The sequence below is a fragment of the Ovis canadensis genome, chromosome 4 (genome assembly GCF_042477335.2).
Source record: "Ovis canadensis isolate MfBH-ARS-UI-01 breed Bighorn chromosome 4, ARS-UI_OviCan_v2, whole genome shotgun sequence".
In the NCBI taxonomy this organism is placed as follows: Eukaryota; Metazoa; Chordata; class Mammalia; order Artiodactyla; family Bovidae; genus Ovis; species Ovis canadensis.
Window position 1 is genome coordinate 112321212 of NC_091248.1, and position 17064 is coordinate 112338275.

The 17064-nt window shown below is 37.3% G+C and overlaps 1 protein-coding gene across 2 annotated transcripts in view; it reads left to right on the top strand.

Moving 5' to 3' along the window:
• The window catches only part of EXOC4 (exocyst complex component 4), a 798914-nt gene that overhangs the window by 345142 nt on the left and 436708 nt on the right, over positions 1-17064 (top strand). For both annotated transcript variants that reach the window (XM_069588401.1, XM_069588402.1), the window contains exon 10: positions 3318-3414. In XM_069588401.1, coding sequence (XP_069444502.1) covers positions 3318-3414 — 97 coding nt within the window. The remainder of the gene's footprint in view (positions 1-3317; positions 3415-17064) is intronic.

Here is a 17064-nt window from a genome sequence, read left to right on the forward strand (position 1 = left end):
AGAACTGGACATGGAACAACAGACGGTTTCCAGTTAGGAAAAGGAGTACGTCAAGGCTGTATATTGTCACACTGCTTATTTAACTTCTATGAATAGTACATCATGAGAAACACTGGACTGAAGGAAGCACAAGCTGGAATCAAGATTGCCAGGAGAAATATCAATAACCTGAGATGTGCAGATGACACCACCCTTATGGCAGAAAGTGAAGAACTAAAGAGCCTCTTGATGAAAGTGAAAGAGGAGAGTGAAAAAGTTGGCTTAAAACTTGACATTCGGAAAACTAAGATCATGGCATCTGGTCCCATCACTTCATGGCAGATAGATGGGGAAACAGTGGAAACTGGCTGACTATTTTGGGGGACTCCAAAATCACTGCAGATGGTGATTGCTGCCATGAAATTAAAAGATGCTTGCTCCTTGGAAGGAAAGTTATGATCAACCTAAACAGCATATTGAAAAGCAGAGACATTACTTTGCCAACAAAGGTCTGTCTAGTCAAAGCTATGTTTTTTACGGTGGTTGTATATGGATGTGAGAGTTAGACTGTAAAGAAAGCTGAGCACCAAATAATTGATGCTTTTTAATTGTGGTATTGGAGAAGATTCTTGAGAGTCCCTTGGACTGCAAGGAGATCCAAGCAGTCCATCCTGAGGGAAATCAGTCCTGAGTGTTCATTGGAAGGGCTGATGTTAAAGTTGAAATTCCAGTACTTTGGCCACCTGATGAGAAGAGCTGACTCATTGGAAAAGACCCTGATGCTGGGAAAGATTGAGGGCAGGAGGAGAAGGGGACGACAGAGGATGAGATGGTTGGATGGCATCACCAACTCAATGGACATGAGTTTGAGTAAACTCTGGGAGCTGGTGATGGACAGGAAGGCCTGACGTGCTTTGGTCCATGGGGTTGCAGAGTTGCACGTGACTGAGCGACTGAACTGAACTGAATGCCATTGTGGACATCAGGAGAGGGGCATTTGACAGTTTGGGCAATACCTCCTGGGCCCTAAAGGAATGGTAGGAGACAAGCAGTCTCCCCAGATAGAGCCCAGTGTGGGCCGAGGCCTTGAGGCAGTCATCATACAATGTGTTCAGGGTCCATGGAGATGCTAGTTTGGAGATGTGTTAATCAGAACTGTGTGTAATGATTGAGTATCTAAACTCAGAAAGCTTCAGAATATTTAGAAGCTGTTAGAGATCATGCAGTCCACTCATATTTGACCTTTTAAGATATACTCATACTCATATTGAGTAGATTAGTACATTATTTTCTGTAGATTTATTTGTTTCGTAGGAAGTCATTTGAATCATTTATGTTGTTCCTAGAGTGCAGAATTTAACCTGGTTTCTTCTGCGCATGTGCATGTTTCCTTGGTGATTCAATTGTGACTTGGTTTTATGATCTTGAGAAGTATTAATAAAGATATTTTTATTCTGTGTGTGTGGTTTTTTTTTGGTCTGTAACCAAATCATATGAAGTTTGGAGGAGGATTTTTATTATAGGAGTAGTGTTTGTTGTAGCATTGATTCTTTCCTTTTGTTTTACTTTTAACCAAGCAAAATCATTGACTTAGCAGAACACTGATACCTCCAATGCAAATATAATAATGGATTTTCTTTTCCAAATGAGAACAAAAGGCTCATCATTTTGAATCAAGAGCTGTACGTGTCATTGTATTTTCTGTATTTCTTAAGAAAAACCATTCTTTGATTCATTGGTGGAAACAGCTGATTCAAATGGGATTTGTCTAAATTCTGATGCCTCTGGGAAGTCTTGATGATCCAGGCTTTAGATTTCTTAAGCTTCACATGTTTTTATCAGTCAATTTCTAAGATACCTCAGAGACCATTAAAGCAGATAATAAATCAGGTGAGGTTTAGTTATGTTTGGTATCATGCAAAGAACTATAATTAAAAAGAAGCTGTTTAATTCAGAAAGAAAGAAATGCAATATTGTATGTGAAGATTTTTAGGGTTTTGAAAGTCTATTAAATAGCAGCTACCTTCCCTATCTAGAGTTCTGATACTATTATGAAATAATGTATGTAAGCAAATGGAAGGTAAAATACCACTTCCACTTTTCTATTGATAGAAGGCAGACTGAAAGTGTAAGCTAGTTTGAGAGCAAAATGAGTTTGCTTGCTGAATATCAGAATTAGACAAATTTGCTTGCTTATAGAAGGTGCTGGACCACTTCATCCTTCTCTGACAAGGTAGGACCTTTTTTTACTAAACTTAGTGAGACAATATTGACTTTGTATAGGCATTCTGATTTCTGAAGTGAAATAAGAATGTTGCTAAGCTGTGCATGCGCAGCGTTTTCTTCTGTTTTACCAAAGGAGTTTACTCCCCCAGAGTGAGTGAAAGATGGAGAGAGGCCAGAGATTACTTTAATTGAGCTTCATTTTAGTGCAAAGAAACAGGATTAGTGATCTGGGGGACATTTCTCCCAACACCCCTCGATGTACTTTTGTCACATTGTAAACTCTGAAATTAGGATATATCATCAATTAGTGACGTCTTAATGGCTATTAACTGGAAAATAGTCATAATGAGTTGTTTTTGCCTCCGTATGTGTGAGCTGAGTGGTTATTCTTCACATCTTAACCCTTCAGCATTTCAATTAGTGAACCTGTTAAGGACCATATGAGGAAAGAGTATGAATTTTGCTTGATATAAGAACACTTTCTCTTTAAACCTTCTAATAGCATCAAGAACATATCAACATTAAACCTTGCAGAATGGATATCAGCAGTTTGAAGTAAAATACTGGATGTACTCAAATCTTAATAAAGTCTTAAATTTATTTATAAATTATTTGATCTAGTTTTATAATTTAAACTATAAAGAACTTTCAAGAAGAAAAAGAAAATTCTGCATAATAAGGAAGCATTGCATACTTTAGTTAGCAGGATTTCTTTTTTCTTATTGTTGCTTATAACAGTAGTGTATCCTAAAACTAATGTGGTTTTAGATTTGATGAAATAGGCTTGTTTAGGTTTATGTGGGCCTCTGCTCCAACTTTTGCAGCCCTACCTAGATAAGCCTGAGTGGCTCATCTTCCTTCCTCTGAACTGTGCTGTCAAAGGTTGACACTGAAACAGTTATTCTTACTGTCCTTCCGTGTTCTCCAAAGTGAAAATGCTTATTTAATGAGGAAGACTGGGTCAAGTCATTCAAAATAATTTAGTAAATATTAAAGTCAGCTGTTTCAAAGTTGATATTCCTTACGATAGTATAACATCCATCAGATAGGCTTTTTTTTTTTCTCTAAGTTCTAATAAGCTAATCTCTTCTCTTTTGCTCTTTTTCTGAAAGGGGGTCCTGATGACAACTTAATTGAAGGTGGAGGAACAAAATTTGTTTGCAAACCTGGAGCCAGGAACATTACTGTCATATTCCATCCATTACTAAGGTAAGTCAAATCCTATGTACTTACTGAAGATCAATATTTTCATTATTTATGCTGATATACTGAATGCCAGTAGGTCTGCCAGCATTGAAACAAGTCATAAAAAGACCTTGTTGCATTTTATAGGGCCTCACAATCAATGTTCGTCAATAGAAAAATGTTAACCCTACTAAGTAGCTACTTAGTCTCGAGAGTAGTACTGCATAAATACGTTTGTTTGATTTTCTTTCTTTCCCATTCCTTGTCCCTCTCCTCGTTACCATCCCTCTCTTTTCCTCCTAAACTATTTCAGGGTTGGCAAAACCCATGGAGAAATCTAACCCGTCACTTGTTTTTGTAAATAGATTTTTATTGGCACAGTCATGCTTATCCATGTATGTATTGCCCATGGCACTGCTGGGGCTCTAGGTACAGGGTTGAATATTTGGAACAGAATCCATATGCCTCACAAAGCCTGAAATATTTTCTTACTGGCCCTTTACGGGAAACATTGCAGACCCGTGATCTGTCTCACTGATTTAAGCTAATGACTCAGATACCCTTTGAGAATTAGCAGTTCTGTGAACAAATATGACTTACGAAAACTGAAAAGCATTAAATCAATCAATATGGTTTATATATTGAAGGATAAAACTTGAGTAGAATGAAATCTATCACAATGCTCCGTTTATTGTGATAATATGATTTAAGAAAATAAGAATCTGTGATGCTTCCATTTAAAAAACTCGTAAGAACTTCCCTTGGTGGTTCAGTGATTAAGATTCTGCACTTCCAATACAGTGGTGGCAGGTTAAATCCCTGGCTGGGGAACTAAGATTCCACAATGCTGTGTGAAATATATAGTGTCAATTAATGTATATAATTCATTATATGCTGTGTGTGTATGTATATATATATATATAAATATGTATATGTACACATATATATATATTAAGTGAAACATTTAGAATTTCTAAATTAATTAACTATCAAATATATCAACTGACTTTGGTAATTAGTGTAGGACTTAACGTTTTTCCAATTACAATTGATTTCTACTTAGTCAGTGTTCCTAATTGTTAGGAAAATAAGAAGATAGCTTAATCATTATAGGCATCTTCTGACCTAGTTCAGACACCATAATTTACTGCTAAGTATGCTATTACTTCAATAAATGTAATCCTAATATTTACATTTGTTTTTAATTATGGAAGAAATCTTTGGGAAGTTTCATTAGCAGTATTGTCACTTTTCAAGAGGTTTTTTTTTTTTTTTCCCCATAAACTTATTTTTTTATTTTTAAACATGAAGTTAGGAGAATAAAAAGTGTATATACTTATTTCACACTGAATAATACATTTCTGGTAAAATACTAGTAGGGTTGAATGTATTCCTGACAATTCTTTTTTTAACTATTTTATTTATGTTGCTTCACTAGAGAGTTGTTTTACAGCTTGATAATACTTTTACCAGTGTAATTCACTTGTTTAGTCTCTCCTTTCATAAAGTAGTTTAATTGATTAGAACTAGGGAGAATTTTGTTGCATAATGCAAATAGTTAATTATTCTTTCTCTGTGTAACTCTTAGTGGAAGTCACAAGACTGTTAAATGGTCTACAAGGTGATTTAATTCCTTCCTAAGCAAATGATCTTTATAGACTTTAAATTAGCCTTTGGGTCAGATTTTAACCTTGCTTCTTATGGTTTCATGGGCTTTTGGAACTTGAAATGACTAAGATCTTTTAGTGTTGTTGGTTTTTGTTTTTGTTTGTTAATTTTTGCTTTTACACTTCAGCATTGGCTGATTACTGAATTTATGGTTTCTTCTAAAGTTTACAAGTTTATGAGAGTTCCCTGGTGGCCTACTAGTGAGGGTTATGGGCTTCCACTGCTCTGACTCAGGTTCAATTCCTGGTCAGGGAGCTGAGATCTTGCAAGCCCTGCAGTGTGGCCAAAAAGATAAAGAAGTTTAAAAATTTAGTCTTGACAGTGAGGAGAATCAATGTGCATTATCTTGCTAGTACATTTTACTTTGACAGTTATCATAAAGCATTTCTCCTGTAGTCATTCATGTATTCATTTTTGTTGTTGTTCAGTCACTAAGTGGTGTCGGATTCTTTGCTACCCTGTGGACTGCAACACACCAGGCTTCCTTGTCCTTCACTGTCTCTGGGAATTTGCTCAAATTCATGTCCGTTGAGTTGATCATGCCATCCAACCGTCTCATCCTCTGCTGCCCCCTTCTCCTCCTGCCCTCAATCTTTCCTAGCATCAGGATCTTTTCCAGTGCTCTTTGCATCAGGTGGCCAAAGTACTGGAGTTTCAGCTTCAGCATCATTCTTTCCAATGAATATTCAGGACTGATTTCCTTTAGGATGGACTGGTTTGATCTCTGTCCTTTCCAAGGGACTCTCAAGAGTGTTCTCCAGCAGCACAATGCTAAAGCATCAATTCTTTAGCGTTCAGCCCTCTTTATGGTCCAACTCTCATGTCCATACATGACTGCTGAAAAAACCATAGCTTGAACTATACAGACCTTTGTAGGCAAAGTGATGTCTCTGCTTTTTAATACATTGTCTAGATTTGCCATAGGTTTTCTTCCAAGGAGCAAGCATCTTAATTTTGGGGCTACAATCAGTGTCTACAGTGATTTTGGAGCCCAATAAAAGAAAATCTGTCAGTTGCTACTTTTTCCCTATGTATTTGCCTTGAAGTGATGCCAGATGTGAAGTGGGACCGAATGCCATATTCTTAGTTTTTGAATATTGAGTTTTAATCCACTTTTTCACTCTCCTTTTTTACCCTCATCAAGAGGCTCTTTAGTTCTCTTTGCTCTCTGACATTAGAATGGTATCATCTGGATATCTCAGGTTGTTGATATTTCTCCCTGCAACCTTGATTCCAGCTTGCGAGTCATCTGGCCCGGTATTTAGCATGATGTATGCTGCATATAAGTTGAATAACCAGGGTGACAGTATACAGCCTTGATGTACTCCTTTCCCAAGTTGGACCTAGTCCATTGTTCCATGTCTAGTTCTGTTGCTTTTCGACCTGAATATAGTTTTTGCAGGAGACAGGTAAGGTAGTCGCGTATTCCCATCACTTTAAGAATTTTCCAGCTTTTTGTGATCCACACAGTCAAAGGCTTTAGTGCAGTCAATAAAGCAAAAATAGATGTTTTTATGGAATTCTTTTACTTTTTCTGTGATCCAGTGGGCGTTGGCAATTTGATCTCTGGTTCCTCTGCCTTTTCTAAATCTAGCTTGAACATCTGGAAGTTCTTAGTTCACATACTGTTGATGCCTAGCTTGAAGGATTTTGACAGCTATCTTGCTAGCATGTGGAATGAGGTAATTGTAAAGTAGTTTGAGCATTCTATGGCATTGTCTTTGGGATTAGAATGAAAACTGACCTTTTCCAACCCTGAGGCCACGGCTGAGTTTTCCAAATTTGCTGATATATTGAGTGTGGCACTTTAACAGCATCATCTTTTAGGAACTGAAGTAGCTCAATTGGAATTCCATCCCTTCCGCTAGCTTTGTCTGTAGGTTTGAATACTAAGGCCCACTTGACTTCACAGTCCAGGATGTCTGGCTCTAGGTGAGTGGTCACACCATGGTGGATATCTGGGTTGTAAAGACCTTTTTTATATAGTTCTTTAGTTCTTCTTGCCACCTCTTCTTAATATCTTCTGCTTCTTTTCGATCCTTGCTGTTTCTGTCCTTCATTTGCCCATGCTTGCATTGCTCAGCCTAATAAGACATTGTGTGCAATTAAACCCTGAATGTAAGCTTAGAGGTCATCTAATCAGTTTTTCTGCCTGTGGGTCTAAAATGAACAAAAGTGTACTGAAATAAAAAGATTTCTAGCCATGCCTAGGTAGATTCTGAGATACTTTGACCAAAATATAAACCTAAAAAATAATAGGATTTATATCTGCCTCCCACCACCCCTCTCCCCCAACCATTCCCACTGACATATCTGTTATTTTTTGTTTCTCTGGAAACATTTAACCAGAATGGATGAATTTGCTCTAATAAACTGGTTTTATTTTAAAGGCATTGAATTGGGGGAATGGAAGGAAGATACATTAATGCTGAAGCTTGAATGGCATGTTGCCCTTCTTTTGTCTAGGTCTGCCATGAATTTATATTTCCTTAAAAATTTATATTTTTCAGTAGTTACATTATGTTTATTATTAACCATCATGTAAATGTTAATCAAGTTAAAAGTAAAGTAAAATGAAGTCACTCAGTCATGTCTGACTCTGTGTGACCCCACGTACTATACCCTGCCAGGATCCTCTGTCCATGGGATTTTCCCAGCAAGAATACTGGAGTGGGTTTCCATTTCCATTACCAAGAAAGTATGTATTTTATTGAGGTATTAACCACAGTTTTCTATAGAGTAATAAGTTTCAGTTATAATTAATACAAAATCTAACCATTTCAGGAACTTTGAAATTACTTTGTGGCTGCTGTTTGGGAGGGGGGCAGGGGAGGGAGTGAGAATTAATTTTTCCCCATTTTTTAAATTTCTTATAATTCTTTATTCTCTAAAAGCAGATTATATTGTACCTTAGATTTGTTAGTGGGCTTCCCTGCTGGCTCAGTGTTAAAGAACCTGCCTACAAATGCAGGAGATGCTGGAGACTTGGATTTGATTCCTGGGTCCAGAAGATTCCCCTGGAGTAGGAAGTGGCAACCGGCTCCAGTATTCTTGCCATGGACAGAGGAGCTTGGTAGGCTGCAGTTTACAGGGTCTCAAGAGTTGAACATAACTTAGTGACTAAGCAACAAGGACAAGGTTTGTTAGTACAGTTTTTTCTTATAGCAAAAAAAATGGGTGAAGATAGAGTTGTTACTTGAAGAACTAATTGACTGTAGCCATCAGTCAAGTATTTAGAAAACAGTCTAAAGCTTTACCTCTCTATTCATGCATTTATCATTGCATGCATTCTGGAATAACTAGGCACATTAGTGTGGCTTGTTACTAATGTGTCTCTAATGAAAACAAAACCATGTATTTGACTTTGGTATTCACCATCTCATATCTGTGTATAAGTTTTTGGTTTTAAAGGTGGAATCATCAAAGAAAGGTGGTGGGATTTAATGCCAGTGCCTCATCATTTGAGAAACAGAAATTCCAAGTGTTTAGAACCAGTCAGACATGAGAACTCAGGAGTTCAAAAAAGTCTTCTCATTGTGTCCTCACGTAGCCCCTTCCCCTTCTAACTAGGGCCCTAGTCCTATTGTATTAGGGTCTCACCCTTATGAAATCATCTTTTCTTAATTATCTACTGCAGGGAATATACATTAAATTTTGCAGTTAGAAGAAATTTGGGGACTTAATTTATTAACTGATTTATTTGATCATTCTTTAAGCACTAAAGCCATTGTTTCAATGGAAAGGAGATTTGTGTACTGCATGGTAGAGAGGACAGGCCAATAAAAGTGGATGTGGGGAAGCAGGTGTCAGTGACCACTTTGTAGTCTTTGGCATCGGTCAAGTCACTGTGTGTCTTCGTTTTTCATATATCTATAAAATAGAGGAGTTGGTTGGTCTGAATTTTGTTTTCTATATTCCAAGTTTTGCAATTTTGTGATTGGGAAATGCTTCTTACAATATTTAGGTACTCCAACGGCCTGACATTTAATATCTGCAAAGTCCAAATACAGTGCATTGTTTCTTTTGCTTATTTGCTTTAACTAGCCTTTAAAAGCTATTTGGCTCTTTAGGATAATGAGCACTTTGCATTTATGAAGTACCTTTCTTATGAGACGGTTGCAAGAACAGATGTTTGTAGTCTTGGGGTGACTTGGCAGATGTAAGAGGCTGGAGACATAGTTTATGATGATGGTATTTAAAGTTGCAAAAATGTCACTGATGCTTCCTCTCTTGAACACAACTGAAATATTCAGTATCTGGGCTGTGAGCATTTTTCACTATTTTTAACCACATTTCATTAAATCAGGCAGCAATTAAACACTTCCTGGGTTGACCCAAAAATATTTATTAGTCAGTAAGGAGTAAGCTGGCATTTAGGTCAGTTAGGGGGATGAAACTTTTATGGCCACATGGGTTTTGCTGATAGTGTCTCTCTGGTTTTCTGTGTGCCTTTCTTTGGGCAAACAACGGTAGGAATGACAGGTAATTGTAATCATACCATCTAATCATTCTTGTCCATAATTATGGAGAAGAATAGCTTCTAAAAGTTAATCATGTCAGATGTATGATGGAAGCTGCCAGTTAGCAGCTGTGTAGGGAACTGTTTCATAGCTTCAGAGAATGGCTATTAGTAAAAACTATTTTCTAAGATTTCATGTTACTGCTGTTTGAATATGCAGAAAGCACTCTTTTTATGGGTGAAGCCATTAACATTCATCTGTTTGGTACCGTAAAAGTCCTCTGTCCCTCCTAACACTTATGTTTCCCTAAATGGAAAATAATCTCTAATACTGGTCAACGTTGACAATACTATCCAAAGATACTGGGCAAATGCTGTTATGCCATTAGCCTATCAAGATGCTCAGTTCAGTTCAGTCACTCAGTCATGTTTAACTCTTTGCAACCCTGTGAACTGCAGCACACAAGGCTTCCCTGTCCATTGCCAGCTCCCGGGGCTTGCTCAAACTCATGTCCATCAAGTCAGTGATGCCATCTGACCATCTCATCCTCTGTTGTCCCCTTCTCCTCCCGCCTTCAATCTTTCCTAGTAACAGAGTCTTTTCCAGTAAGTCAGTTCTTTGCATCAGGTGGCCAAAGTATTGGAGCTTCAGCTTCAGCATCTGTCCTTCCAATGACTATTCAAGACTCATCTCCTTTAGGATGGACTGGTTAGATCTCCTTGCAGTCCAAGGGACTCTCAAGAGTCTTCTCCAACACCACAGTTCAAAAACATCAATTCTTTGGCACTCAGCTTTCTTAATGGTCGAACTCTCACATCCATATATTGCTACTGAAAAAACCATAGCTTTGATTAGATGGACCTTTATCAGTAAAGTATTTTCTCTGCTTTTTAATATGCTGTCTAGGTTTCTTCCAAGGAACAAGCATCTTTTAATTTCATGGCCGCAGTCACCATCTGCAGTGATTATGAAGGAGTTATTCTGTGTAACTTTCCATATATGAGAGTTTTTTAATAGTTGTGGCTGTACTATAAATTGTTGTTTTCTCTTGAAGAGGTAGTATGGTTCTGTGGGCAGCTTTGCATAAGTTTTTTAGGGTTTTTTTTTGTGTTAGTTTTGTAATAAGCTTTGCCAACAAATCTAAGTTTTTTATAGAGAATAATTTGGGGGTAATCACTTAAAAACTATGAATTATGCAGATTATTGGTCTCAACCTGCTCTAGCTCAAAAGGTCTTTTCAACCTTTTCTGGTACTGGCTTGCTTATAAGTGATTTAATTTGGTAAGACTGTTTTATATCTTCAGAACTCCAAGTCTGTGATCCTATAATATCCTGGATTTTTGCCCTTTGTAATATCTCTCTCAAATATTTTCCCAACATTACTTCCATAGTAAAGGGAGTAGTGGTTCCCGTGTATCTTCTTTGTGAATAGGGTACCCAGTAAATATCTGTTTAAGAATTAATAGGTAACTTATAGGAGTGCTTAGCAATTATTTGTTGATTTGAGGTGAATTTTTCATTAAATATGAATAAAAATATAAAGGGAAATGTTTTAGTAATGATATTGAAGTAGCTCAATCTTTCTTTTGTATCTAAAAATGGTGTGTATATTTCATATATGTATTAAATATATATGTATATATATCTGTGTGTGTCTGTGTGTATATATATGTACACATATGTATTTTGACATTGTTTCATCTCTATTGTAACTACAGAGTGTTTGTTAAAGGCTAAAATATCACAATGTTAAGGTGAATTCGGAAATTTATTTTTTAACATCATTGATCCTAAACTACTAATCCTTTAGATTCATGTTTTGTTTTTAGTGGTTATATAATAGAAGCAGATCCTTTTTTTTTTCACCTTTTCTTTCTTATTACTATATTGAAAGGTTATGGTTGCATAAAACAACTTTTTCCTTATTCTTTCATGAATTATGGAAACCCTTTTTAAGATTATAAAACCTTTTCTAATAGAAGCAACCTTGCTTTAAAAGCTTTCTTATGTAGCTTCTGATTCTGTTAGGTTGTTTTCATTGTTGTTATTTTTTACTTTATTTACAAGAGTACCATAGCCCCTGGATGCTTTCTTCATACTAGATCGATAGTTACAAAGATACATTGTGAGAGTGTGTGTTTGATTCGTAGAGTAAGTGTGAATGTCTTAAACAAAAGTCGTCCTTCTGTATTTCTCTCTCAACATTTTCGTCTTGGAGAAATGCACGAAGCTTTGCCACCATGTCAGTCTGATGTGTGCATTGGCATTTGGCAGAATATTATTCTGAGTCTTCACAGGTATGTGATATTTTTATACAGATAACATGTTTGTTCTTAATGAGCTAAAGCTTATATAGACATTTTGAAAGATGCTGGTGATTAGACAGTCTAGCAAATAACATTGTAGATCATACATTATTCATGCATGGGAGGAAATGTGGCTACCCTGTTGCATTTTTATGAAACACAATGTGTTTTTTTTCTACTTTCCTCAGAATTATGAAAAATATTGCTGTCTTTTCAGAGTGTCTGACCTGTGAAGGCCTGTGAAACACTTGAGTTGCGGTATATTTAGATTTCAAACCCCGCATTTGAGTCACTGCTTTTGAAATTATGTAATAAATATTATTTATATATATTGTATTTTTGAATTTATATAATAAATGTTAAATGCTTTTAATCTTCAAACTAAGTAACCTTTGGCGATTATAAAAGTGTTTTTGAAGCTTTTTTTTTAAGTTTTGTATTTTCAAAATATGATAATGGTATATGGCTGAACACTGATTGCAACTAACTAGCGATTTAATGGAGTGAATTGGTGAGTCAGTCAAGGTTCCAGTCCTCATGTCAGTGCACATTTCAGCAACAATGTCGAGAGAGGTAAGACAGGCCAGTCTAGTTAGCAGAAAAGTGTTGGCTGGTCCTTATGAGAAAAGCAGGAAAAATAAAAAACGTTAGTGAAAAACAGAAGATTTGCTACCTGATTTCAAATATATAAAATACTGCTTAAAAGAAATAAAGCAGTTTGTGTTCTGTTGTCTCAGAAATTGGGAGTGGAGCTAGTTGGTCGGACGTGTAAGATTTGGCTCTACATGGTGAGAATGAATGAATGAATGAATGCTTTTTTCTAATGAATAAAGCAGTTCAAAAATAGGAGAGTTTTCCTTGGAAGACGGTATCCTTCCTAGAGATGCTTAATCAAAGGATGAAGTCAAGGTGCAGAGACCTACATTCTTTACGTCTGTGACTGGAAGTCTTTCTAGTATACTGTGCAGCTTCAGGATTCTGGTTGGAAGCATTTCTTCCAGTCTTGCTCATTCGGGTTAATTTTTATACTTCAGTTTAGTGCTTATGATTATCATTGGCCAAGTGAAGGTGTTACAGTTGACCAGGTCTAACTGGTCAAAGTCATTACAGCTTTGACTTTCTTCTTTCTAATAAAGATAAGAGAGAAATTCAGATCCTGGCTGTACAGAGAGCAATTATTAGAGGGACTGCACCCTTCACGACAATGGAGTTCCTTTTACTCTCTCTCTCTTTTTTTTCCTTCTCTGCTTCTGTTTTTGTACTTTTCTATTCCTCCCCCCACCGCCCCCCCCCCCTTGCCAGTAACTGGTGCATGTGTTATAAGTTAACCCTTTCGATGACTTATAAGATAGAATGAAAGCATACTTGCTTCTGCTGTAAAGCTAATATGGAACTAAAAGTATATTTTCAGATAAACCTAAAATCATCATGACTGCTGCCATGATTTTGACTTTAAGTTGATAGTTTAGTTGCAGACTTTCTTACTATCAGTTAAGTGTTCCGATGATCAGCTAACGTTATTGGAAGCTTACATATACGAGACTGTAGAGGAGATTCTTTCCAGTGCAAAAATGTTTACCTAATTTGTGGTGTTGCTTTTTATGTATTCTGAGCATGTATTTGTCTTGGACTGCGGTAGCCAAAATATGCTTATTCAGCATTCAATGAACTACATTTCCTTCCAGCTAGAAGCCCATTTACATCTGATTTTGAGACCTAAATTGATAATATAAGTTGGTATCAAAAATAGCATATGAATACCTAGAGGAAAAACATGGCCTCTCCGTTTAATAACTTACATTCCTTCGGGTGTTGACTATACACTCTGTTTCTCTGTGTCATTTGGAAGATTATTTTGCCGTTTCCCCTTGCCTCTTCAAAAACACAGGCCCCAGCCTCATTCATTTGGTCTCTATTGCTGTTTCGCATACGTTGTCATTAGCAACTGTCTTACTTTCAGTAATTGTCATTTGAACATTTAATCATTAATACTGCCTACTATTTTTTTAAAAATATGTTGTACAGGAAGTTAAATATATTCCATTCTGTGGCCAAGAAACCCTTTCAATTTTCCTTTTGAAGTAAAAAATAAAAAGCAGCCTCCAGCTAAGCATATGTTTTTTGAGATTTTGTTACTTAATAAATGAGAAAGGAGAGTTCCTTGATTCAAGCAAGAGAATCAACAACAACCAGATTTAAAGAATTGACATGGAAGTACCATTAAAGAAGATTGAATTTTTAACTACCTTAATTTCATGTTTTGAGTAAGAGCAGGGGTTGTGAACTTGGAAACGCTGGGTGTGTGCCTTCTTTTCTTTTTGCGATTGAAATAAGAGACTCAAGTCTCTGATGTCCTTAAGTAGTTTTCAGCACTTGTGGGAGAATGCTAATGATTTGGTGATTGTTATCATTAAGCTCAGTGAGCATTCTTTTTTAAAATAATTTTATTTATTTATTTATGCCTGTGCTGGGTCCTCATTGTTGGGTGCAGGCTTTCTCTGCTTACAGCAAGCGGGGTCTGCTCTTACTGTGGTGAACAGGCTTCTCATTGCGGTGGCTTCTTTTGCTGTGGAGCACAGGCTCTGGGTGCATGGGCTTCAGCACTGCCACATACAGGCTCAGTAGTTGTGACTTATGGGTTTAGTTGCTCTGTGGCCTGCAGAATCTTCCCGGACCAAGGATCGAACCCATGTCCCATTCGCAGGCAGGCGAATTCCCATCTGCTGCGCCACTAGGAGCATTCTCAGTGAGCATTCTTTAGAGCCTATTCTTGTAAGCTACCACACTGTAAATAGGTACAAAAGAATTTGATGCATAGCAGGAAGAAAAAAGTGTAATGCTAGAAAGTTTCTAGGATATTACTCTTAGTGAAAGAATACTCAAGTTATTTTACATAGTTGGACTCTGAAAGTGACAGCTGCTCAATCCAGTCCCAGCTCCTTATGATGGGATTTCCCAGGCAAAATACTGGACTGGGTTGTTGCCATTTCCTTCTCCAGGGGATCTTGCTGACTCTGGAATAGAACCCAGGTCTCCTGCATTGCAGACGAATCCTTTACCCTCTGAGCCACCAGGGAAGTAGTTGGACTCTATGAGTTCAAAATCTGTAAATATTTTGCAAGCTAATTTCTTTTAAAATTTTTATTGAAATATGACATACATCATTGTGTCCAAATCCTTACAATATTTGTGTATTCATATATTTCTATGAATTTTTACACACACACACACACACACACATATATATTTTCTCACATGTAACCACAACCCAGGTCAATATATGAAACAGTGATATAGATCTTCTTTTGTGTCCCAGAAAATGGGATGCCTGCCGCCCATAGGCCTCTCTCTCTCTCTGCCCAGTGTGTTTGGGGCCCTGGCATCAGCAAAGCCACCAATATCTCATATGCATATTTTATTTTGTTTTTTTTTCAATGTCAGAGTGGAAATAAGAATAGTAAAGAAAATTGTATGAAGAGAGGCAACTCAATCCATTCTTTAAAATAAAATTAGAAATGCTGAGAGAGTTGGTAGAGGTACATCAATGCTCAAAAATGCATCTAAGTGAATCTACACTTCTTTCTTATTTTGAAGCTTTCAAGCAAATTGAAATGAGGATTTCACTGAAGAGTAAAAAGGACTCCGCATCCTTCTCTAAAAGTTGGAAGCCCTCTGCTTTATGAGCCTTAATTCATTACATTTTCTCTTTTACATGTTTTTTGATTGGCAGGCTGTTTTTTCAAGATTCAGCTCTGACATTCAGTAGGAGTTGAGTGTACTTAAAATAAACTGAGTTTTCAAGGGAAATCCTTCTATTTAGTCATTTTTTCTGTTAATGACTTTTTGCTCATTTGTTTCCTTTTTTCCAGCAAACACTTACTGAAGGATTACTGTGTGCCAGACATTGTCCTTACCTTTTCTCCTTATTAAAGCATCCTGATAATTTTAATATAAGAAGATCTAAGAGAAAGAAGTCTGTTATCCCTCCCACCAGTGCTGAATGTCCTTAATTTTTCTTCTTTACTCTTAGGCATTTATTTGTCATAGAGGTCACACTTCTTTGTGTGGCCTTGTCTTTTTCAGAGGCAGTTTCTCCTCTAGTCTTAATTCTATTTCCCTCCATGCTCTGTGGGATCTTGTTCTTTCTGTTAGATTCTCTCTCTCCACTGTCCTCAGTCTTTTCCTCTCTTCTGGCTCCTTCCCCAGGACCTATAAATATTCTTAACCTCTACCATTTTATAAAAATCTCTTAGTCCTGCATTTCATCCTTACCTCTCCAGCCTATCACTTGAGTTTCTCCTTTCTTTTCTCGCAATCTCTTCAAGTGTAGCCTGTGCTCCCCATTTCCTTCCCCCTCCCATTCATTTGCACACTCCTGACCAGTCCCTGTCCCACTGCCAATGCTTAAGGGTGTGTTTCAGCCTTGCCTTACCCGATTTCATGAATATTTTATACAACTGATGCCGCTTTTGTATTTCAGCCTTCTCCTCCTTTGCTTCTCCGTCAGCACTATCTCTGACCTCCTGTTCCTCTTCATACCATTTGTCCTCAGGCTCGTGAACATTCCCTCTTCTCTACCTGCTTACTCAACACAGATTCTCCACAGAGCCTTCCTTGACTCTTTTCTGCTTCCTCTGCCATTATTGTATCCATTCAGTATTTTTAGCTATAATTTTCAAAATGGTAGCTCCAAACTGAACTCTCTCCAAAGGTCCAGGTCTAAACCTAAATAATAATAATCTGTTGAAATTTTCCATCCCCAGCCTCCAGTCCCCGACACATACCTATATCCTCGCCCAAATCATCTTCTACTTCTCATCTTCCTTTATTGCCTCTCCTGAAAGATGATGCCTCCAGCTCTTCAGTGATCCAGATACCACCACCCCCAAATATCTTGGGGTCCATCTAGAAAACTCTTATCCCCCTCACCTGATTCATGCACTGCCATTCATTTTTGTCCATCCTGCTTTGCAGTTATGTCTCAAATCCATTTTCTCCTTCCGATACCTGTTGCCATTGCTTTACTCTCCCCTCTTTCTAACTGGTTTCCACTCTAAGCCTAAACTTCTCTATCTTCCACACCTCTGGCATAATGATCATGTTGCTTCCCTCCTCCTTGTGATTTTGTATTGTCTACTATTCAAGTCAGAATGCCTTTTTGTAGAGCATAAGGCCTTCTCTGACCTCATCCACACAGCTCTTGGGCTTCTTGGTGGCTCAGACAGTTAAGAATCCTCCTG